The following is a 24,000-nucleotide window of genomic DNA, read 5'->3' on the forward strand; positions in this document are numbered from 1 at the left end:
AAAAACCCCAATTTAACTCCAGAAATGCAAAGAAGCTGAAAGCACAAGAGGAAGTGTGAGTCTGCAAGGGGCCTCGGAGGTGGGAGCAAAATGACTGCAGCCTCAGCTCACCTCCTCTCTAGGTAACCACAGCTCGGACCAGGCAGCAGCATCACATCTCCATCCCAACCTGCTCAGCCAAACAGCTTGCAACACCTAGCTAAGAGGGAGAACAACCTCTTAAAAGTTTTCCCCTATCCCCCATTGCTTTTCAGAGCTTTCCTCCCTGCCCTTTCCATTGCATGATATCAGTTCATTTGTCAGCTCAGGCATCAGCCTAAAACCACACGTGCCACTGCCAGAGTCACTGGGCTGATTGCGCCTAATCAAGAACTGCATCATTACTGAACTGTGTTGGCTTTTTTGCAGTATGATGCAATATCCCTATTCATCCCATTAGGAGAAGACCATAAGAAAAGACAGACTGAAATCAGGGGTGAAAATAAAAACTTTAGCTAACAAAAGGAAGTCTTAATACATGGGAAGCTCCCCTGCTACACAACAGGACCAAAACGCTTGTTTTTTTCCTAATTTAATCCTTTTTTTGCCATGAAATACCAGAAGTCTATTGCACGCACGCATAATAGCACTGGTTAGAAAAAAAAAAAAACTTTGCAAAACAAGTTTGAAACCTGTCAAATTAGGTATCATTTTATGAATTTTAAAAAGTAACTTTACATGCTGAAAGACAATTTGCGTAAACCCTGATTTGGTAATTTTAAGCCACATATCAATCCAAATGATTTACATATTCTTAGAAAGAGGATTGTAAGTACACTGTGAAATGAACAAGAACTGTATAAAAAATTAAAGATAAAAAGTTACCACAGTGCACAGCCCTTACCTATTCTTCGAACATTAATATCTCCCCTATTTCAAAATATTTTTTTTCTATTAAACTACCTACACATTTTGGTGATTAAAGGTGTCTTTTGCTTTTTGTTCAATTAAAGCTCAAGCAAGGTAGCTGAAGTCAAATGAAGCCACAAAATAAAACCAAGCCAATTCTTACAAGGTGAAAATAAATTTTTTTTTTTTTTTTTTTTTTTTTTTTTTTTTTTTTTTTTTTTTTTTTGCATAATGTAGGTCTCGTCTGGTTAGGCAACCTGTTTGCCCAGTTTCAGTCCAGTGGGATTTGAACTGGCCAAAGCATGTACCCTAGAGACGGAAGTTAGAAGCACGAAGCAAAGCTACACTACAACAGCAGGTACTAAGATTTTCTGCAGAGTAAAATGCTTGTTTTAACAACAAAACTAGCGTACAGGTTCAATAGTTCCTCACAAACACTGCTATCTCCCACTTCAACAACTTTTCTTGCAAAAGACTGAATCCAAACAGCCTCCAAATGTAAAATTTTCTGTACTGAGAACGCCTTTACCAGCCATTGCCAAAAGAGCATCTGATACTATTAAAAACATTTTAATGTTCTGTAACTTAAAACAGAATAACTGATTTGCACAACTTTTTGTTTCAAAATGTACATCTGGGCTGACAATTTATACAGCAGGTTTCAGCTTGAAGCTATTTAAAACAGCTGAGTTATAAACTCTGAAAACTGGGGTTTGGAGTGGAAATGTTGACAGACCCTTAACTATTGTGATGCTACTGGAGAAAGGCTTTAGACTTCACATCTTTTTTTTCCCCTTGCCTTCAGGGCCACTAAGGCTCTTTGCTACTATGAGCATCATATAGAAACTCTTGTAACATCTAACGTGGCAATTCGGGTCTTTATGACTTTCAGTAAAAAATCCCAGTCAGACACATAAACAGAGGGCCAAATTCTGACAACTCAGGTACTGCTGGCTATTCAGATTTAGAAGCACGGATATGATTTGGACCTGGGTACACAGTATCTGTCTCTTTTCCACTGAAATATCACTAGAGCTATATTAATAGGTACATAGCTAATACTCTTTCCCATAAAGCCAATCTGAAGTAAGTTTTAGTACACTCAACACGGACTCGCTCTGCAATGCATATAAATATTAACACAAAATTAAAATTTCATAGTAAGCCAACATTATTTTTTAAAATCATAATCAAATCCAGCATTATTTATAAGATACTTCCTTTCCTGCAAATGATAAACGTATATGGGTTTTTTTAATTAAAACAATGCTATATCCAGAGTACTTTTTAACTTCAGATCACTGCAAGAGAATTATGACACACTTAACACACCACTCAAAATATTATCATCAACATACTATTTATTGCCAATAAAACTTCAAAAACTGTGTTGTTTGTGAGCTATTTTACTTTCAAGTTATTGTTTAGCCAAGATTTCTATAGATCAAATCTGTCTTTTTTTTTTTCCCCAAGATAATTTCTGTTTTGTTATACCATGGTCAAGTGTTTCACTGCCTATTACACGAAGCTTCTTTCGTCTAAAAGTACTATCTGACTGCATGCAAATTACATTTGAAAAAATAAAGTTTTTTAAATGGTCAAAATTATTTCCACTCGGTTTCCAATTCATTTACCAGTAAATAAGGGCGTGTGTATCTTTGGTGTATTTTAAGAAGCACACATTGCATACAGTGAAAACATAGACACATGAACACTTAAGGGGGAAAGGGGCAATGCACGCTCCTTATGCATCAATAAATCGGTCGTATCTGTTCCTCCCTGTCAAAAATTAAATACAGGACCCAAATATCTGACATCTATAAATATATATAGATCTAGCTGTAGGTATATGAAAAACAAAAATATTGGGAAACGTTCGAAAGCTTTTATCACAGCTTGCTCATTGTAGTAATATTCTAAATAACATTAAGTTTAGATCTTTCCCTTGTTCTAATGAACTGTGAGCACATCCTTTGAATTGCTGTGAGGTAGAAGAAGGTTCAGATGTTTCAAATGAGAATTGTAATGTGGGTACAATAAAGTAAGAGCTCCCGTGTCCCTTCTCCAGAGTGACTAGAATACCAACTTAATCTACTGCTCAATTAAATCATAATCACAATTCTCCAAAAGCTCCTCCTCTTTTACCCCTCAGCCACTGTGAATCACAATCACCGTGACCCACACCTAGAGAGCCTTTGAGTGCTACACCAAGTAATGAAAGCAGAAGACACTTCATTTTTCTGTCATATCTACTTGGTCTGACCATCGTGACCCTGACAAGTAGGCCCTGAGCAAAGGGCTCCTCTGCAGCCCCAGGCTCTCCTCTGCAACAGAGCTTCTTCGGTCAACTCTAATCCGCACCCATCATCGAAGCAGAACTTTGTCTTTAGCACCAATCACTTTAACACCAGCTCATTAAACCACCTCTAGTAATTTTTCCGAGATAAGTGGCTGTGATAATACAGGTATTAATTGGAAAACACAAGAAAAAGGCAACATTCTGGAAAAGTGCTGCGTGAGACCGTCTCCAAACTCTTTTACCCTTTGAGACGTTTCCAGGCACCTTATTTTCCCCGTAATGGATGTGGGAGCAATCAGACCCCCCAAGAACACTGACCCCACAACTCACTCGGGCAGGTGGGTTGTCCCAGATGGCTCTGGGACACCCAAGCCATCACCCTCTCCCTACCAAAGGCCACAGGAGAGAATACCAGGACACTTTTGAATATTACTAGGGGAGGGAAAGGGTTTGCTTTAAAGCACATGATTCTTGTTGTTACTGCAGTTTTTTCAGAAAATCTTTTCCTCTCATTAGCACACGGTGGGGATGCAGATAGAAAATTAAGAGCAGCATCCCTGGTGCTGATCAGTGTGGTATTTATTATTTCAATCCATGAGCCTTGCCAAGGAGAGTGCCTTCTGGACAGACACTTCACCAGTAAAAGTGAAGGAGTCCAGTGCCCCCCCAGCACTCTCCCCCTTCCCAGCCCCATTCAGTCCAGGCTCTCTCCCCCATCTCCCACCTCAGCATGCCCAGCTTGATCCTCGGAGCCCAGCTCCTCACAGCACACTTCAAAGCCACCCTGTATCACCCAATTCCCACCGCTGGGAGGGGGGAGAAGGGCAGGGGCACCCCCAGTGACTGAGCCTCCCAGTGACGGGGCACCCACCTCGCACCCCCACACAGAGCCCCAGCAGATGGATGAATCCCTTCCTCGGGAAGGGAAAGGTGTGGGGTTTAAAATACAAAGAAAGAAAAGAAAAACCCCAAAACAAACAAACAAGGAAAGCCCAGGAGAGGGGGTCTGTGGGGAGGAGGGAGTGTCTCCAGGGGTGCTGCCGAGGGGGAGGCACAGGCTGCTGCGGGTTGGAGCACACACTCCAGTGCAGTCCTGCAGGGATGGAGATAACGGGACGGCTCCCGGGGGCGTTCGCTGTGGCGGTGGGGAAGGCGGGGGAGGGCAAGGGGGCATTGCAAGGGGTGCGGGGGAACCACTAGAGCCACTGTACGGGTCTGGGGGTCAGAGGAAGGAGGGCACAACAGGAGGTACGGGGGATACAGGAAGCTTCATCGCAGGACAGAGTGGGGGGCACAGGAGCACAGCGGTACGGGGGAAGCGGCACAAGATGCTTCGCAGGACGGGGGAGGGAATATGGGAGGCAATGCCGGGGGTGCACAGGAGGTACTGGAGTGCGGTGGGGGTCGAGGATGCTTCGCAGGACAGAGGGGGCTACAGGGGGCTCTGCAGGATGGGGACGGGATATAGAAGCCACTGGAAGACCTGGGGGGTGGGCACAGGAGGCATTGCAGGATTTGGGGAGGGGGCACAGGAGGCATTGCAGAACTTGGGTGCAAAGAAGCCCCTGTAGGACACAAGGGAGCACAGGAGGCACTACAAAACTTGGGGGTAGGGGGAGCGCACAGAAGCCCCTGCAGGACACGAGGGGTACAAGGGGACATCGCAGAACTGGGGAGGGGGCACAGGAAGCACTGCAGGCCAGTAGAGCAGAGAAGCCCCCGCGGGTCTGGGGGGCATAGGGATACTGCTGCACCGAGGGGGAAAAAGGGGGGGGGGGGGGGGAGGGGGGGGGCTGTGTGCACAGGAAGCATTGCAACCATGAAGGGGGCACAGAAACGAAACCCCTGCGGCTCGGGAAGGCGGGGGGGCGGGTGGGGTGGGGTGGGGTGGGGGGCACACACAGAAGACACAGGGGTCAGAAAAGGCACTGCAAGCATGTGAGGGGCACAGAAGCCCCAGCGCGTCTGGGGGGCACAGGAGGCACCGCAGGCCGGGGGAGGGGAGGTGGGCACAGAAGCCCCTGCGGGCCGTGGTTGAAGAGGGGGGGGGTTGGGGGGGGGGGATGTCAGAGGCGGCTCTGCGGGAGGAAGCGCGGCGCGGGGGGGAGGCAGCCCCGGGCAGCGGGAGGGGGGGGAGGTGGTTGGTGGTGGTGTTGGTGCTGTTGGTGGGTGTCTCACCTTGAATGCCACCGGGAGGGTCTTGTTGCAGCGCCAGTGCGAGGGCAGGACGGAGCAGAGGAAGTTGGGGCTGTCGGTGCGGACCAGCTCGGCGGGGTGGTCAGCGATGATCTCCACCATGGTGCGGTTATCGTGGGGGCGCAGCCTGGGCACGGCGGCCGCTGCTTCTTGCTGCTGCTGCTGTTGCTGCTGCTGCTGTTGCTGCTGTTGGGCTACTACGACCGGGCTGACTTCGCTCATCTTGCCGGGCTGCAGGCTGCTGGAGGGGGGGCTGAACCTCCGGCTTGTGCTGGGATCTACGGGAATACGCATCACAACAGCCACAAGTTAGCGAATTGGGGGGCGGGGGGGGTGGGGAAGCGGTAGGGGGATCCCTCGAGGAGGCGTGTAGTGGGGGGGGTGGGGGGGGTTGGGGGGGTGAGGGTTGTAAAAAACAAAACAAAACAAAAATAGCGAAAAATGGGTGAATGAAAAAGTGGAGGGGCGAGGATAAAAGGCAAAAATGCAAATTAAGAAAAAAGGAAAAAACAAAAGAAACAACAAAAAGAAACAACAAGCCGGGAGCAGATTAAACGCAAGAGAAAAAAAAAAAAAAAAAGGAAAAGAAAAAAGAAAAAAATAAAAACTCAGTCTGGTTTTGTTTGTTTGTTTGTTTTTGTAAAAGAAAGATGGACGGGGCGGGGGGCGATGCCGTTTTTGGGGCGCCTGCAGCCTGGCGGAGCAAGGAGACAAGAGTCTGGCTGTGGGGTCCGGGGCTGCCCCTCTCAGCAAAGCCCGGCTGGAAATTGCATGGTCCCGGCTTCTGCCCAGCTGCAAAACGCCGCTGCTTCTCCTCCTCCTTCCTTCCTTCCTTCTTGCACAGTCTCTCTCTCTGCTCTTTTCCCTCCTTCTAGCCACCGCTTCTTCCCTCAAGTGCTTGAATTTCTTTCCTTTTTCTTCCCCTCCCTCCCCGTCCTCTTTTCCTTTTCGGATTTTTTCAAAAGGTTTATCTTGGGAGAAGTAGAACTCGCTGCTGGTTCAGCTTCCTGGGCTGCTGCTGCTGCTGTTGGCGGCCGCCAGAAGAGGAGCGTAACTCTCAGAGCCGGAGAGGGGGTGTTCAGGGGAATGTCCCGATTTCCTCCGAAGAAATCTTCCTCCTCCGGACAGAAAAAAAAACCAAAAAAAAGAAGAAGAAAAAAAGAAGGAGCAAACAAAAAAGTCTCGTTGGGACAGAGGCGAGGAGCCTCTGGGCTCCCCCCGCTTATTGCCTTTGGCTTCAGGAAGCGGAGGGAAGCGGGAGCTCAGGATTGGGAAAAGTGGCTCCCCCCCCAATAAAATAATAATTTAAAAAAAAAAAAAAAAAAAAAAAAAAAAAGCGCTCCAGAAGCGATTTCGGCGTGGAAATAAAGTTACTGGGGTTGTTGGAGTAAGGACAAAAGTCACAGGACTAATAGCTAGAAGAGAGACTTTAGCCGGTTCCTTTGGGACGATCAGGACTTAAGAATTAAGTTGAACTTTTGGGTTCCCAGGCAAAAATAAGCGGGGACCATAACTAGGAAAAAACCCAAAAAAGTCAAGCACCCCAAAACACCCCTCCTTAGGCTGATTTCTGAAATATGATCAAATAAATTCTGCGAAAAGGCAGCCTCGGTGCAGTCCGGTCTTTTTAATTAAGTCTCTGCTGGATTCAAGTCCGTTGAGTTGAATAGGCTAAAAAAAAAATTATTTTTTTTTTCCGCCCTTGATGAACAACAGCAGCAAAAAAAAAAAAATTAAGTGTTGGTTTGTTTGAGTTATTTTTCTTTCTGAAAAATCGAGTTTAAAAAAAAAAAAAAAAAAAAAGGAAAAAAAAACCAAAACACAAACAGGCAACCAAACCCAACAAACTTCTTTTGGGTCCCAAGAAGTTGAGGTCGGGGAAGATGAAGGAGCCGGAAAAAAAAACCGACAACAACGACACAGTTTTTTTGTCCTGAATGTGGTTTTTGGAGGCTGGGATTTCTAATGATTAGGTTTTTGTGGTTTATATATACAGGACTCTCTGGCTAAGGCGATCATTATGCTGATGAGAATCAGCAGCACGTGGTGCTTCAGTCCTCAGACTTCTGCAGCCTTCAAAATAAATAAAACAATGTGCATCCCCCACAGGAGAAGAAACTTTGCTTTAAGTCGCTCTCACCCACGGGGAGGGGGACGAGGAAGGGGGGGAGCAGGAGACGGTCTCTGATCTCCACTTCTCTCCGGGTTTTTTCCATTAACACTTTTAGGCTTGTTTGTTTAAAAAAAAAAAAAAAAAAAAAAAAAAAAAAAAAAAAGCTTGAAAAGTCTTGTTTGGAAAAAAAATAATAGTAAGAATAAGCTGGTGCCAAATGTTTGGGTTTTTTTATTTTATTTTTGCTAATTCTCTGGTAGTCTAAAGCCTAAACCATTTCCTTGAATGAATGAAAGCTATAAACCCCCCCTCAGACTATTAAGGTAAAAGGAGTCTGGTTTGTTTTCTCCCTTAAAAAAAAAAAAAAAGGGCAGATCTTATTAAAAACAATTTACATACCCAATAGTAAAAAAGTGTAAACGCCTCCCCGCGCAGATAACAACCTATCACAACCCTCCCTCTAATTTCTAAGGCTTTACTTGCTACTTCCACCTTCTTGTAAAAAGTCGGCGCTGCGTGTGTGCTCCTTGCTCGCCGCCTGTGTGTGACTCGGGGCGGTGTGTGTCTGTCTGTCCGTCTGTGGGGTTGTTTTTTTGTTGTTTTTTTAATTTTTGGTTGGTTGGGTTTTTTGTTTGGTTTTGGGGGTTTTTTTTTGGGGGGGGGGAGTTAGAAGGGGGGAGAGGGGACGTGTCATTTTCACGCAGCCTTTATAAACCCTAAGTTCGGCACCCTGACCCAGCAGAAAAGCCAGGTTTGTCCTGCCCCCCCTTCCCCCCACCCCTTTTCTCCGCGGAAACCACGGCGGAGCAGCGGTCCGGCAGCCCCCCGTACACAGGGGTTTGGGAGGAGGGGGGTGTGTGTGTGTGAAGAGACAACTCCGGGGCTTTTTCCGCGCCCCGCGGAACCTCCGCGTCTTTCGGCGGCCCAGCAGGCAGCGCTGAGCCCCCTCCCCCCTCCCCACCGCGCATCCCGCGGACCCCTTCTTGCTTCCTCCCGTCCCCCCAAGTTCTTGCTCCCAAAACCCCCCCGGCTCTGCACAGGGGGGAGAAGGTGGGTGCCAAAGCAGCGGCCCGGCCTCAGCTCTGCTCCTTCCGTTTTTGATTGTAAAGAATAATAATAAGAAAAGATCTGATGTTCGGTCACAGGGGAGAGCTCTCGCTCCGCGCACCGCGGCTGCCGCCTCCGCTCCGCTCCGCGCCCGCCACAGAGGCCCCCGCCGGCACTCGGCCCCTCCTCGGGCTTTCCCACGGTTAACAGGGGCAACCGCAGCCCCTAACCCACTGCCTTGCAGCCAGCTCTATCCTCGGCTTTATTTTTTTCCCCTTATCGCTCCCCCACCTCCTTTTAAAATTATTATTATTTTTTTTTTTAGTTTTGTATTTTTTTCCCTATCTGGTCCAGTGTTGGAGGGACCATGGAAGTTTTCTATCTCCTTGTCAAAAATTAGTTGCTCTGGATAACACCACAAACCCCTCCTGAGCTCACCCCACTTTTTGGACAACCAAAGGGATCTGCTTTTCCCCAAATGTGGCCACAGGCATTTGCAAAGGAGAATTATTCATCCCTTATAGGGAGTCGTATACTCAGAAGCTCTGGTTTTCTGTATTGCTGTGTAGCTGCAATACAGAAAATATATATTTTCATAATTATTTTAGTAAAATCCTTATGACTGTAGGTTCTTCTGGCATTTTCCCCTCCTTGAGTTGGAGGGGAAATATATTCCATTAGAGCAAAAAGTTCTAGAAAGAAGGCAAGAGGTTGTCTTATGTCCAAATACTATATAAACCTGACAATCATTATTTAATTTCAAACAAGATACACTTCCACTTTTAATTATTCACACTAAAACTTTTACAGTCGCCTCTCATCCTACTAAAAGAGAATGTTAATTTGGATAAACTAAGTTATTGGAAGCTACCAGTTTAAGGTCACTTAAAATAGTCCATGGTTATTTATAATGTTGAAATAAAATTTTCCACTGAACGCCCTAACAAAGTTTCAGGTATCTGGCACAGCTGATTTTCAGTCTCCGTGCAAAAATATCTTTCTGCTGAACATTTACACATTTAACAGGAACTTGCTACATCTTGGAAGGGATCACAACTTGGGGCACTTGCATTTTACTTAAAGGGTTACTTACAAATTAATAAAGAGTACCAGTAACATTTATGGACCTGCATAAAAGCTGGATGGCATTTTTCAGAAATAATAATTTATGTTAAGATATATAAAATCTGGAACGTTGGCTTGGATTTGGCTGAAATGGAGAGCAACCCTGCTGCTCGGCTTTCCTTGGGTTTTATTTCAGAACTTCTCGGAATTTTAACACTGGTTGCAAAATGTGTCATATTTTAGGATGTGAAGAGAGTTGTAGGAGGTTAGTGGTAAATGTGCTTGCACAGCAAATTTGCATTGTAACAAACACCTTCGGATCCACTTTATAAAACAGGATTTTCATCAGTGCTGCTACACTTGCTGCAATTTCTGTCGTCTTCTAACATTTTCACTTTAATTTTGTTACGAAAACAGCTTTAATTATATTTCTTTTGGACAAAAATACAATGTTTTAAAGAACACAGAGTTTGTTTACCATTGCATTTATAAAACATGTGCCCAGCACACTCCAGTTGCAAGCTGTGTATGGTCAAGATGAAAAATAATTGTGAAATTGGAAAGTTTCTAACCTGGGTGATCTTCCCTAAATAAGCAGTTTTGATACCAGTTTGTTGGGCTGGAATGTGCTGTGAATATGATGAATACAGAATTTATTTTGGGCTTCTCTGTATGTGTAAATAACCTTTGTGAAATGGGAATAAATGAATGGGTTCACTGGGGTTGTTATTGTATTGGGTATTTTTAGTCAGAGTTACTACAGCAATGTCAGCAATTATTACTATAGTTAAGAACTTGCCAATATTCTCTTTCCAGCATCTACCTTCCCAAAGTTTTTTGTTTGGTTTTTTTTTTAATTCACTCATGTAAATGTGCATCAAGCCAAGATGCATGAATTTAAGTAGGCTTAGTGCTCAAGAAGGTTTTGTCCAAATTTCCATTAATTTCAGTAGGGGTGAGATAAGCTCTAGTGTCTCTTGGCAGCACTTTACTTTCACTTTGGCTGTAAATTGACTGTTTGCCCAGCTATTCTTTGCTTTTTCTTAAGTATGACAAATAGTAACTCTACATTTGCACGTTATTTGGTCTGTTAAGTAGGCATGAAGTACTAAATACCTACAGCATTCACACTCAGACTATGGTTTAACTCCTGTGTCCCTGCTCCATCGATTCACGGCCCAGATAAAAGAAGATTCTTCCTCTCCTGAAATTAGTCAAATGCATTCAATATTTCTGCACCATTCACTGGTTTTGTTTTTTTTTTAGTGTTTACAGTCCCCAGTACAAACATAAGCACAAATGCATGAAAGGCAGGCTGGAAAATTATTACATTAAAAACCCAAACCCTCAAACTTAGAAATTTTAGTTTTTCCCACAGTATTTTCAGTAGGAAGTGAGGATGAAGAGCTGAAACCTTTATGTTCTGTCTCAGGATTTGATGCTGACTTGCTCTGTGGCCTCAGGCAAGCCTTTTAGCAAGTCTCCCTTCAGTATAAACTGGGCTACTACTAGCGTGTACCTTTTGAGATATAAAAATATGTCTTAAGGTCTCAGAAGTCCAATGATTATCAGGGCTGTGCATCTGTAAAGTGTACCAATAACAACAGGAGAAAAATTCTAAAAGCTCATAAGAAACCTGTCCTGTCACTACTGAAAAATCATCAGCTTTTCCATGGCACACAGGGAAATGAGTGTTATGCAAACAACAAAGTAAATAGTTACTGCTTCTGATTTTTTTTTCCTAAATTATTTATTTTTTGCTTCTCTAGTCCCAATGGACTGCAAGCTTAGGCCTCAATTCTACCATGGGGTTCTCCCAATTCCCTCCCTGCCTGTAACCTCTTGTGCCCCACTGGAATTATTTGTAGTTCAGTGAGATTTAAAGCAGCAAATGGCCAGGTCATCATCTAGAAGGAAAGAAATGTGGGCCTACTTGTCACCTTGTAACAGCGTTTGAAAGAGAAAGTACAGTCTGTATTTTTGGTTAGTAAAACCCCAACTTGTAGTATGATTAGAAAAATGTTGGATTTGGGTTTTTTTGCAAGTTAATTTTTTTTTTTGCTTGCAACATGTGAACTAAAAATGTACTGTTAAGGTCCTCATAGTTGGTGGCAAACTTTTTTATGGCAAGATTGATTTTGTTCCTTTCTATTAATCCTCCTCTTCACTTCTGTCTAACTGATTTCAGAATGAGGAAAAAATAATTTTTTCTCTGATTTCAGATAAAAGCAGTGTTTTGTTTTAGAGGTAAAAGGCTAAAAAATTAAAGCTTAAAGGCTTTTTTTTTTTTTTTTTTCTTTCAGCATATATAAAAGCAGCATGAGCCAGAAACTTCACGGTTATTTTTTCTGTTGACCTCAATGAAAACTGGTTCCCTTCACTAACTGTGGGGAAAGTGGGTGGTATAACTGTTTGTAATTAAAAAGGGTTTATACATTTGGAACCTTGCAGAGTCCCTAAATTCTGCATGCTGTTTTTTAAGAGACTAATGAAGTGCACTCTGGCCAGATACAAACTCCACAAAGCTCACACAGAAGATCCTACAAGATCTAAGTCAGTCTCGAGTGGGAGAGTTTGGGGTTTTTTTTAATACTCTCAAGCATAAGCATAACACCAGATCCTTTCTTTTGTGTTCCAGTGCTGAGGATTCCTATTGTGAATCTATTCTCAATAGAAATAATTTTTAGGCAGATTCTTTGTTAATGAAAATAGAGCAATAGAAAAACACCCAATAATGCAAGATGTGTTCTAAAAAGAATGAAAACATACTAAAAAAGAAAGGTAGTGCAGTCTAGAGAAGTGTAATAGAAGAAGAAAGCATATGGTAATAGTAAATGTAGAGTAAACATATGGGATATAGTAAACCAGCTCTTAGAGGAACTATAAAAATTAGTCTATTTTTGCCCTCTCTACTGCAAATTCACCCAAACTATGAACTAAGCATAGTCAAGCCAGACCAGAGGATCAAGAACATAATCATATTTACAGCATGACATAAAGTAATCCTGAAAATGATGATCATCCTGGTGTCATTTTAGCATGAATAGATGTGTACCCCAAATTAGGTGTGGCCTTAAGAACTCAGGTGGGGGGAGCATAGCACAGGGTCAGTCAACTCTTGTGGACTTGGCAGCCACGTGGCAGGAGACAACAACATCAGTTCAGAAAAAAGCCATAAGAACAGATGACAAAACATTAGGCAGCACAGGAGTGATTCTCTCTAGTAATAAAAGACAAAGACCTGGCAGAAAAAGTATAAGAGGTGAAACTGCCAGCAGTATCTGCAGTTAAACTTGTCTACCACTTGCCAGTATAAGATCTTGTTTTCACCCACCTAACGTTGCCAATTTTTAACTGTTCAGGATGAGCTTTGCAATCCTGAGCCTGCCTCAAGCCGAGTTTTTTTGGAAACTTCCAGCAGATATTCTGCTGCTACTAAGATCAGCATTAAGAGAAAACACATCGTTTCACAACAGTTTAAACTTTCTTAGAATCATCCCAGGATCTCCTTTCAGAGCTGGGATGGGAAGTTTTACGAAGCAGCAGAGGAACCAGGAGGAAAAAAGCTGATAAGTTCCTTTTGTTGCCCTTGACCAAAAGGATCCACCCGAACTTGGCCGAGTTGGAAGTTGCTGAAAATTGTTGAGGTTTTTCCTGCGCCTGCTCAGTACAGATGGGAGCAGTTGGCAGCTAAATCCTGCAAAGCCTTCACAGCAGCACTGGGCTTGCAAGACTGGATTGGATCTGTAGTCAGCCCTGCCTGACATGAGGCTGCACTAGATGTTTTAGAGGAATGGATAAGAAACCCTAGAGTCAGCAGATAGACATGGGATCTATTCCTCCTTGAAGGTCTTATCCTATTTAATAGTAGTTTATAAAATATGATCAGAATGACTGTCAGCAGTTCAGTTTTAAGTTGTGTCTTTTAGAAGTCTATAATTCAACTATAAAAATTCCTTCCAGGCTGAAATCTGGCTTATATTCTCAGTTCAGAAGTCAAAATTCTCTATGGATTTTTTTTTTTAAGTAGTCTGTTTTGAAGTGATAAAACAGAAAAAATAGTCATGTACAAATTCTGGACATTTCTTTCATAACACACTTAATAATTCAGTTATGATAGGCATGATAACTTTTAAACTATTTGTTTCAAATGCTGGTCAGGGCCCAGAAGGAACACAAGTAATTAAAAATTTCACCATTAACACCAGGTACTCTAATGTGAGTCAGATTCTCTGGCCTACGGATATTAGGAGTAGTATGATATTAGGAGCTTATGTGATGTAATACCAAAACCTGTGATATGAGTTTGTTACAAACATTTAGGTAATTTATTAAATGCATAGAGATTGAAAAGCCAGGGAGAAATTAGTTTCTTTCATGGCAAAATATCATGAAATCACTCCATTTTTTAACTAATTTGAGCATAGAAGAAAGACATAACCTGGAAGTATCCAGGAGGAATGAGTAAGAAGTCCTCAGAGGGGGTAAAGCAGACGAAAAGCCTTTCTTGGAAGACCACAGCACCTCTCATTACTACCAAGCTTCCCTTTGTAGTGGAGAAGATAGAGCAGCTCTTCCCATCCTTGGAAAGATTTCAAACATTCTGTGCTTGGCACCCTGAGGTTAGCGTGATTTTTGAGCAGATAAAAGCCTGTTACATGAAAAGGCAGATCCCACCCACTTTTTTTTACTTCTTTTTTTTTCTTTCTTTCTTCCCTTGGTAGGAAAGAAAAGCCTTATTCTGTCTTCAGCTTCACTGATTTCAATGGCAGCCTTCACAGCATAAGGTGCTGCTTCACATAGGAAGTCTGTAGGTAGTTTGGTACTTTGGGTTACTCTCCTTATCCTTTCACATTTCCATGTCTAAATGTCCATCTTGCTGAAGGATATGTAAAATCTTTCAGCTTTTCATCTCCATTTTAAAGAGCTTGAGTATTTCTTATTTTTAGGCATGAGAACAACCATCTTCCACTGTTTCTGACAATTGAAGAACGGCGACTCAGGGAATCAGAGGAAAGCTCTATTTACTAAACACCACATGTAGATTACCACTGATAGTTTTTCTAAGGAAATTTATGACCTGTGTCGAGTAAACAAACTCCCATTTTGGTAAAGAATCTGCAAGCCAATCATTCATGCTTGCTTAGAGGCCTTACTGTTCTTGTTGCTTTTATGTGGAAGGCTACAGTAAAGGGTGATGTTATGTCTAAAATAGACAGTTGGCAGCTCCAGAAAAAGAAAAAAAAAAAAAAAAAAAGGAAAAAAAGCTCCATTTCTGACATTACTTATCATGAGATTCTTGCTAGATTATGTCATATTCACTCTGATTCAGGAAAGAAAGAAAAGATAATGAGAGGACAATTATAATTCTTGTAACTAATATGTTATCTTCATGCACACACTTGCTTGCCTAGCTACATTTACTGGCAAGTTACGGGGTTTTACACATCTGAAATAAACAGAGAGCTCTCAGTATGTTAAAAACGTTTAGCAAGTCTGAAAGCTGTTTGCTCTGTATCTCAGAGTAAATGAGAATGGGACAGGCAATTTTCTCCTCCTGCCTGGCTGCCCATTCTGTACTCCTGTCCTTATGCTCCTTCCCTGCTCCCCTTCCTCTCCCCTTTTATGCTTTGGTGTTTTTTCCTTTGGGTCTAAAAATGTTTAATGCAATTGTGAAAACTAAACGAGGAGAAAAAACTTTTGTGTTTATATACTATGTTTTCAGCAACATTATCTTATGCACAAGTAACTGGGTGGCTTTCAGTGGTACCCATCCTGATTCACAGTGGTGGGAGAGGGGAATTGAGCTGTGACTATCAAGTCTGTTTAATTTAACACATGGGCACTATAGGTTGGATGTTAGGTTAGGTTGGATGTTAGGAAAAACTTTATAGAAGGAGTTATTAAGCACTGAATGGGCTGCCTAGGGAAGTAGCTGAACCACCATCCATGACTGTGTTTAAAAATCATATAAGTACTGTGCTTAGGGACATGGTTTAGCAGTGGGCTGGTAGAGCTGGGTTAGAATTATGTTAAAGGTTGGACTGGATGATCTTTCAGATCTTTTCCAATCTTTGATTCTATGATTCTAACATCTTTTTCCAACCAATGATTCTATGACTCTATGATTCTAATACATACGCTTATTTTTTTTTACACTGTTCTATGTGAAACTATCAACACAACCTGCAGTAAATACCATTCTACCTATGAGACTATTCTGAATTTAAAGCAAAAAAGTGCCTTTCTGGGTGATGATCCCATGTCCTTAACTTGCCCCATTGTTCTTCAGAACATACACTATATAGTATTACTGGGGCTTTACCTTCTTTAGAAAATGATCTGGTTTTGACAAGGGTTGTTAAAAATAGTTTTCCAGTCTCAGCAGTAGTAGAAATGGTTGCCACACTGGATTGGATGAGGTCAGGTAAGTTAATTGCTTACCATAGCAAATGATGCCTTGTTGAGGGCCCATATGGGACAAATTGCCTGGATAGGGCAAGCAGGATCTGTGTCAGAGTGTATGGAAGATGTTGGGTGTTAAACTCGACTGACTTTGTCCACTCTGTAGGAGCTGTTGTTTTCAACACTACTCCAAGATGTGTGGAGAGTGGGCGGGCATTTTGACAACAGTTGTCAAAAACACATCATTTGACTGGGGTAGGTGCATACCTACTGAAATATCAACACTAGAAAAGGCACAATTCAGTACACCTGGGGTAGTGTTAAGACTGCAGCAATAGCTTGCACTGTGGCTTTCTATGCCAGTGTGTGCTTGAAGGATTTCAGATGGTGAACAGGATTTTTAATACATTGTCTCTTGTTATCTACATAAATATGGTGTGCAAGGCCACAAGCCAATCATCAGAACTGGATGATTTTTAATATTATGCAGTCTAATTTAAACAAAACTTAACTTTGATAGGACACTTGGTGGAAGAAAATATCCATGTCATAAAATATCCTTCTCATAAGCAAGTAAGCAATATTCTCATGGCATGGTGCTGATGACAAAATGCATCACACTGAATCCTGCAGCCCCTCAATATGCTATTTGCTCTTCTGTGCTTTTACATGAAAAAGAATAAGAAACTATTTTTCCAAACCAGACTGGACCTCTATTGGTATATCTGCTTCTTAGACGTTCATTAATTGACCAGCTGCATGGAAGCATCCTAAAAGAAGTGGACTGTAACAGAATCTTTTCTATGGTATTTAATTTTTGCAGTTGTGCAAAGAATAACCTAGTGTATGATAAAGGAAACTGAAGCAGAAGTTATTTCCAAACTGATAAAATTAGCTGATGTTTTTTTTATATGGAAGAACTTCTAGTGGACCTTTGCAATGAATGACAAAAAGTGTTGTTTCAGTGACAACTGGAACAACATTTTCATAAGGATTACTGTTTATCTGTCTGTCTGTCTATCTATGCAGGACTTAAAAAAGACTGAAGGAATCTAGCAGGTCCCTCTCACTTAAAACTGTATCTGTAAAACTTTAAAACTGTGCAAGACCTTTCTTGACTGTGCTGGATGCTATTAGCATTAGCATATTACCACAGAAAAAGAATCTGAAGTAGACAGTGAACATCATAAGAAATCTGCCCAAAGCCTTCCATACCTCAAAAGCTTTAATCCTCAACAAAAACCTGACTTTCACAAAACCCACTAAAATATATGAGCTGTTCAAGTATGATCGCAGAGTTGATAAATCAGAGTATCTTTTGATAATGAGAAAATCCAGAGCTATATTAGATGAGAGAAAGTAACTTTGGGCAATAACTGCACTTATATATTGGTAATTTTTTTTTTTTTTTTGGCATTGTTACAGGTTTCTATCAGACTGTGTGTCCTCTGGCATTCAAACAAGATTGCACAAGTACCACGCAGTCAGTCTTTGTCTTTCCTGGTCCTGGATGTAAGGTGAATGTAAGCCTTATAAAAAAAAAAAAACTAACTAAAAAAAAAGGCTCTCCAGAATCTAGATACTTCAAATATTTGGTAATGGGGGGACAAAAAGGATATCAAGAAAAGGGAAAGTATCTCTGCAGATTCAAAGAGTTCTGTGCTGGCTCTTTGTAGCCATTCCCAGCAAAAACTCTTCAGGTGATCCCAGTTGTAATATTGGTTTATTGGAAAAGGTGACTGAGTATTTCTTTTGGCTGATGAGGACACATTGCCTACAGTTTAAAATCAACCCCTCGACTTTTTCATACTCTAAAAAAATTATCTAATTCATTTATCTGAGAGTATTTTTAATGCTTCTGTATTTTCCATCACGATGGTAAAGTCAAAACTGGCAGAATGGAAATTGGAACGAAGCAGCAAAGAAATAAAAAAGGTTTCAAAGCTGCCAGAGGAGCACTTTATACAAAAGGAAGACTGTATAAAGAAGAGGTAGGAATATTCTCAGGAGTTCTGCTGAAGGCAGTGCTCCTGACCCAAAAGAAAGACAGAAATGTGTAATTGTACCCTTCCTTTAAAAGTAGGACTTACCACCTTCCTGTGTTACAGATCACACATTATTTTACACTGGAAGCTTAGTGCTAAAATCTAAAACATAAGGGCCAAGTTCTGCTCTTAGATACACACGTACAACTCCAATGAACTCAAAGAGAGCTGTGTTCATATGTTTAGCAATGGAATTTGGCCCTAAATATTTAAACATTTATTCAGAGGAAAAAAAAAAAAAAGCTTCTCTGATACATTTGTATCTCGTATCTAATGTACACAGATTATCACCACTGGGCACCCACACTATGGGATAAAAAATTTTGGGGAACCATAAACTCTGGATTTGACCTGCTCTGCATGGAGAAATAACATAATTTTTTTTTTTTCAGGACACTGAGGAAATTAAATCCTTAGCAACCTGTGGCTGATGTTATTTATTCTGCAGTTCAGGAGTAATTTGATGCAAATGCCTGGCACTATTCCTATTTTTCAAGAAATTACTGTTTTGAATGTACTGGTTCTCGAAACCTTCATTATATTAATATGCAATCCAAAACCAACTCCTGTCCTCTGCTTATATTTCCTCTGCAGAGGAAAGCTCAGTGTTCTGGCTAATTCTCACATATCTTTCAAAGGCTTATGCCAGGAGTCATAACCTAAACATGTCACTTGAAAATAGTTAACCTGAGGATCCCACCTGCTTTCCATGGCAAAATAACCCCAGATGTATTTTTAAGGATACAAAGGATACAGAAACCTGCAAATTTTCTGCAAGCAACATAATTCTCCAATTTGTCTCTCTAATGTAAGTAAACAATTGCTATATATACATAGTATTTTCCTTGGACAAATGACAACAGGAGGAGAGCTGAGTTCCAGGTTTAGACACCTAAATTTGGTTTTCTACGATCTAAATGTTTACTTTTAAGCTGGCTGTTTAAGCTCTCATTCTACTCAATAGTGATCTAAGGCTCAATTCACTTGCTTTAAATCAAATCTCAAGTGACACTGCACATGGTGCTACCTATGGAATTGCTATGGGGATAGAACATATGAGTCAGGACCTACGTGAGGCCCCTTCCTTTTTGGAAAGGCAGATGGAGGCCAGACAGCACAGCCCAGAATACCTGACAGCTAAACTGAGATAGCTAAACCCAGCCTTAGAAGTTGCAGTCAGTGGCTTCTAGAGAGCAAGTCCAAGGACCAAACACAGGTGTCTACTTTTGGATGAACTGAACTGGTCTTTTCCAGGCACTGACCACGTTAACTGGTTTTCCACTGCCTCTAATGGGAACCTAAATGCAACCCCACATGTAAACACCTGATTTTAGGTGACTCCACCTGAAACTGAAACCTCCTCCTGATGTCATAGTTGCTAGACTATGTACAGTTATTATTCACTGTGCTTTTTGATCAGCCAGGGTTAAGCTACTTGATGCATTTTGTGTGCAGTACAGTGATCTCAGTTAAATGGTGGCAGGCAGCAAGAGTTATGAGCAGGTGTGATTACATGGGTAATTAACCTCTCCATTTTTTGCTTCAGTGTGTTCCTTAAGATCCATATGGACAATATTTAGCTAAAACTGCTGCTCCCTAACTACAGGAGTCTCTGGCTATAGTGTTAGCTCTTTTCCTTGCTTGAGAGAATTAGAGCTTTGCCCCATTTTTACTGCTTTGGTTTTTAGTTGCCCAGAACATCTAGCATACTGCCAGGATGCTGTTATTTTCAGAGCTCCTGTTGGTTTTTTTTTTGTTTTGTTTTGGGGTTTTTTTGTTTTTTTGTTTTGTTTTTTGTTTGTTTGTTTGTTTGTTTGTTTGTTTGTTTTTTGGTGTGGGGTTTTTTTTTTTTTTGGCAGTCAGCTGTGTAAGAATATCTACACCATCATTTAGGACCTTTTTGGTTGAAGTTCTTTAATCATAGAGGTCACCTTGAAGCAATCTCCAGCTATTCAGGTGCAATGCAGGATGTTGCCAAAATGCTGTGATCATTGTAGAAAGCAGGTAGGAACAAAAGCATGGGCAGATTTGTTAAGTGTATCAATAATTGTGGCCAGCTGAGCCTTCTATGCAGGTCCTGCATTAGTGCTAAAAAGGTAAATTAAGAATTCTCCAGGACCAAGAGACTCTTTGCTAGTACAAATCATGATTTTGGTTTGCTCTGGTGATTATCTTGGTTGAGATCAAACCTCAAGGGTTACTTCAGATAATATATGCAATTATTAGCATAAATTTCCTTGACTGTGTGTGGAAACTCCCAGCCTCATTTGTGGAATCCATGGTTTTGAACAGTATACAACAAACTACCATTATTTAAGCTGCAGAGTGGGTTAGGGCAGTTGATTGGAGAGGCTGAAGGAGACAGTGGCTGGAAAAAGGACCTCTCTACGTAGTTTTTCTTGAAGTGAATTAACTTAAGTCAGTCAGAAACAAACCACTGCTTTTATTGTATTTTATCTTTTATTTGTATGCTGCTTACTTCAGGGTGTGCCTATGGTGTTGGCTTCTGAGAGCAGTGTTAGTTAATGCATGTTCAAAAGTTACAGATTGAAGCTCTCGGTCACAACTGGATTACACAACACAAACTTCTATCTTTAAGATCCCAGAGCTACCTAATTCTGTTTCTCCAGGTCTTTAATTTCCAGGCATTGCAATTTTCTTAAATCCATTTTGGCAAAGATCATCATTATTTTCATATTATGCTAGCCTACTCTCCTGCTTTCATCCATATGAGCCAGGAGTGAATAAGAGCTGGAAACTTCATCCTTGATTATATTGCAGAATACACTTTAATCAGCACCCTAATAAATAACACGCCAAATTAATTGGGACATTTGCCAGCAAACCAATTAATTTCCCTACATTTCAATGGATAAAAAGCATGCTTGCTGCTGTCTGTGAGCATATTAGTTGTAATTAACAGGTATGATTTGGTGTTTATTGGCATGTGCTTCCTCAGCAGCACTCTGCTCATTTATGAGCATGCTCCTCTCTGCAGTTGCTGAAAATTAATAAAGGATGTATTTCTACTTCAGTATTTGCTTAAATCAACGTAGTGCTTTTGTATTAAAAAAATAATTAATAAAAGCTATGTATTTCTCTGTATTACATTTCTACACTGTTTTCAAAATAAAGGGGATTCATTTAATTAGCACGTTACTGTTTTAATCAGTGTAGTAAAGAGGACTTTGCCATACCATGGAATAATTTATGCTGTGGATTTCTAATGCTACCTTTTTTCTCCAGGGTTTGCATAGTGCTTTGCTTTAAAGTGATGTTTCCTTGTGGGAGAATCACAGAAGTACAATCTATTTGCTGCAACTGGTGTATGCTATGTGTTCCTGCATGCATGTGACACTTTCTCTTATTTGGACAAACTTTGCCAAAGAATTAAATAAAACTGAACACAGCAAACCTTTCTAATCCATGCATTCCTCACAGATTGTTTTAATGGAGAGTGAAAAAAATTACTGGAAGCAAGTGGATATGAAAAGGAAAATGGTACAGGGGCAATTTCAACAAGGGATCTTAAAAAGCAGAATGGCAGTGGATCAGCAAAGGGTAGAAACATTCATGCAATTAAAGGAGAGAGCCATTTGTGGGTTATCTGAAAAGAAAGGTCCGTGTTGGCATTTACTTGGACTTGTTGGCAGGAGGAAGAGAAACCGCCCTGTACCACTGCATACGGTTCCTTATTAGTTGTGGCTTCTGCAAAGGCTCCGTCTCCTCTTTGGAGCATGGAGGAATTCTTTCATTACATAATCTGGATACTTTTTTTTTTTTTTTTAAATAGATTTTTTTTTCTTTCCTCTTGTGTGTGCAAATTCTCTTTGGACCAATGCTTCTATACCGTGGCTCTTATGCCAAAGGAATGCAAGCGTCTAGAGTAACAATGGTTCATTTTCCTTTAATGACTTTGTCGACAGGATGGAGACATTTTTGTGGTGTGATGAATTCACTCGGTCTCCCGTTGTGTTTTCTCCACATGCTTTGGAAACTCTCTCTCTCTTTCTCCTAGAATTGTGGCCATCCACTCTAGCAAGAGCTTCATTACTTTATATTCATTGTATTTAAATGACACCCCATTGGTACTGACCTCCTGGGATGATTGATGTAAATTATATGCTATGTAGGGGAAAATAAAATCTTTTTCTGACTTTTTATGTTCTGCAAAGAAATAAAAAGTGAAAACAAATGACAGAGAACATCAGGCCTATTCGAAGTGAAACTTTGCAAGCATTATGGTTTGAGCTGACTCCAGTTTGTAAAAGTGCTGAGATGGTTTATAATGACTGTACGATCTGAAAGGTGACCTGAAAAGGGAAAATAATTTTGTATGTGTCCTTTTTTGGTTCTGTGTAATGTATAACAAAATCTTGATCTGTTTTGTTTTTTCTTTTTTTTTTCTTTTCTGTGATTATAGTAAGAATTCAGGTTCAAGTAGGGGGAACCACTACTCTTTTATCAACTGCAAGAATGCACAGTACTAGAAGAGACACCGTGCTCCTCAGTCCTCTTTCCTTCTGGCTTCCAGATTTTTATTTTTTATTGATTTAAGATTTCATATGCAATAGGTATCTGTCATGGTCAATTATTCTGCCAGGTGTTCTCACCTATAGAAGTGTCCACAGGGAGAATGTTCTTTTATCAGCCCAGATCATCACTGGCCACCAACTTCAATCTTCTGCCACCATTTTCAGGCATTTTACCAAGTCAGATTGCCTCTACTCAAGCTCCTGGAAATTACATAGTTCATGTTGGATATGACTAACTATGTCAGCCCAGTAATACTCTTATTAAAAAATTACCATATGGAATTGGCATAGTCATTTCTCTGCTTTCTATGTTTTCATATTAGCCTGCCTTACCAATTCAGATATACATAAGAATATGCATAGTACTCATAATGTCATCAATAGTGACAGCAATATCATCAATGTCCTGCCTTGACTTCCTCAGTTCAATGCAAAGTTTTGGCAAATCACAGAATTGGGCTAAAAACTCAAACTGTCTCAAGGAAGACTGCAGCATTTATTGCAACTTGACAGAATGCTTCAATTCTCCTTTTGGCCAGGAAAATATCAGTAATGCTGCTTTTGCTGGGGTTGCCCAGTGTTTTCAAATGTGTAACAGCAAGGAATAGTTCCTTGGAGCAGTAGCCAGACTTTGGTGCCCATGCAAAAATTGGCAGCTTGAGGCCTCTTACTCTCTAGGGTGTTATCTTTGCTGTTTTGCTCTGCTGCTGTCAGTGCTTGGGCTTTATTTTCATAATCATAAGCAACAGCAGAAGGGAGAGAGGTTGGCAGCACTCAGCTGCCAGCAGCAGAATCACCTCATCTTTTTGAAGCTGATGTGGGAGGTGGAACAGGAATGAAGCAACACACAGAGGACTGATTGGGTGTTTACATGAAGCAGTAAGAAGGATGAGGAGGTAATGGGAGCTATAGAAAAAAAATAAAAAAAAAGTTGAGGGAAACTAAGGGAAAGAGGAAGAAAATAAGATGACTTTCAAACAAGCTGATCATCCTACAGTGTTAAGATTACTGCAGTAGTTGCCAGAGCTTATTCCTTGGTCCTTTCTTATTCCACTAAAAAACAGAGAAGTAAAATGCTAAGATGTACATAAAATTATGAAGTCTCTAAACTCTCAGTTTCTTAGAATGAAACCTAGTAGAAATAATACAGATCCTGATCAGTGTGCAGGCAGCAATTTTAATCAAAGACGGACTGAGAAGCAGCAAGGTGAAAGACGGATGGTAACTTTAAAAGTTCTACACCCTGTACCTTCAAGAAGAGGAAGATTTTTACATATCAGAATCACACAAAGAACTGCCACAGTTGGAGGAGACTTCTCAGATCACTGTGTCCAACTATCAACATCCCCCAAATAAAATATATGTATCAGTATCTGTATCACACACTAGAGCATGTCCCAAAGGGCC

General features: G+C 41.2%; 1 protein-coding gene across 6 annotated transcripts in view; it reads right to left on the reverse strand.

Annotated features, from left to right (window-relative positions):
* RUNX2 (RUNX family transcription factor 2) overlaps positions 1-24,000 on the reverse strand; it is a 222,499-nt gene that overhangs the window by 154,132 nt on the left and 44,367 nt on the right. For 2 of the 6 annotated variants that reach the window (XM_030448339.1, XM_030448340.1), the window contains exon 2: positions 5,366-5,661. In XM_030448339.1, coding sequence (XP_030304199.1) covers positions 5,366-5,661 — 296 coding nt within the window. Of the gene's footprint in view, positions 1-5,365; positions 5,678-24,000 lie in introns of those variants that run through there. The other 4 variants (XM_030448344.1, XM_030448343.1, XM_030448341.1 and 1 more) reach the window with 4 other exon arrangements.

This window comes from Calypte anna, chromosome 3 (genome assembly GCF_003957555.1).
Source record: "Calypte anna isolate BGI_N300 chromosome 3, bCalAnn1_v1.p, whole genome shotgun sequence".
In the NCBI taxonomy this organism is placed as follows: domain Eukaryota; kingdom Metazoa; phylum Chordata; class Aves; order Apodiformes; family Trochilidae; genus Calypte; species Calypte anna.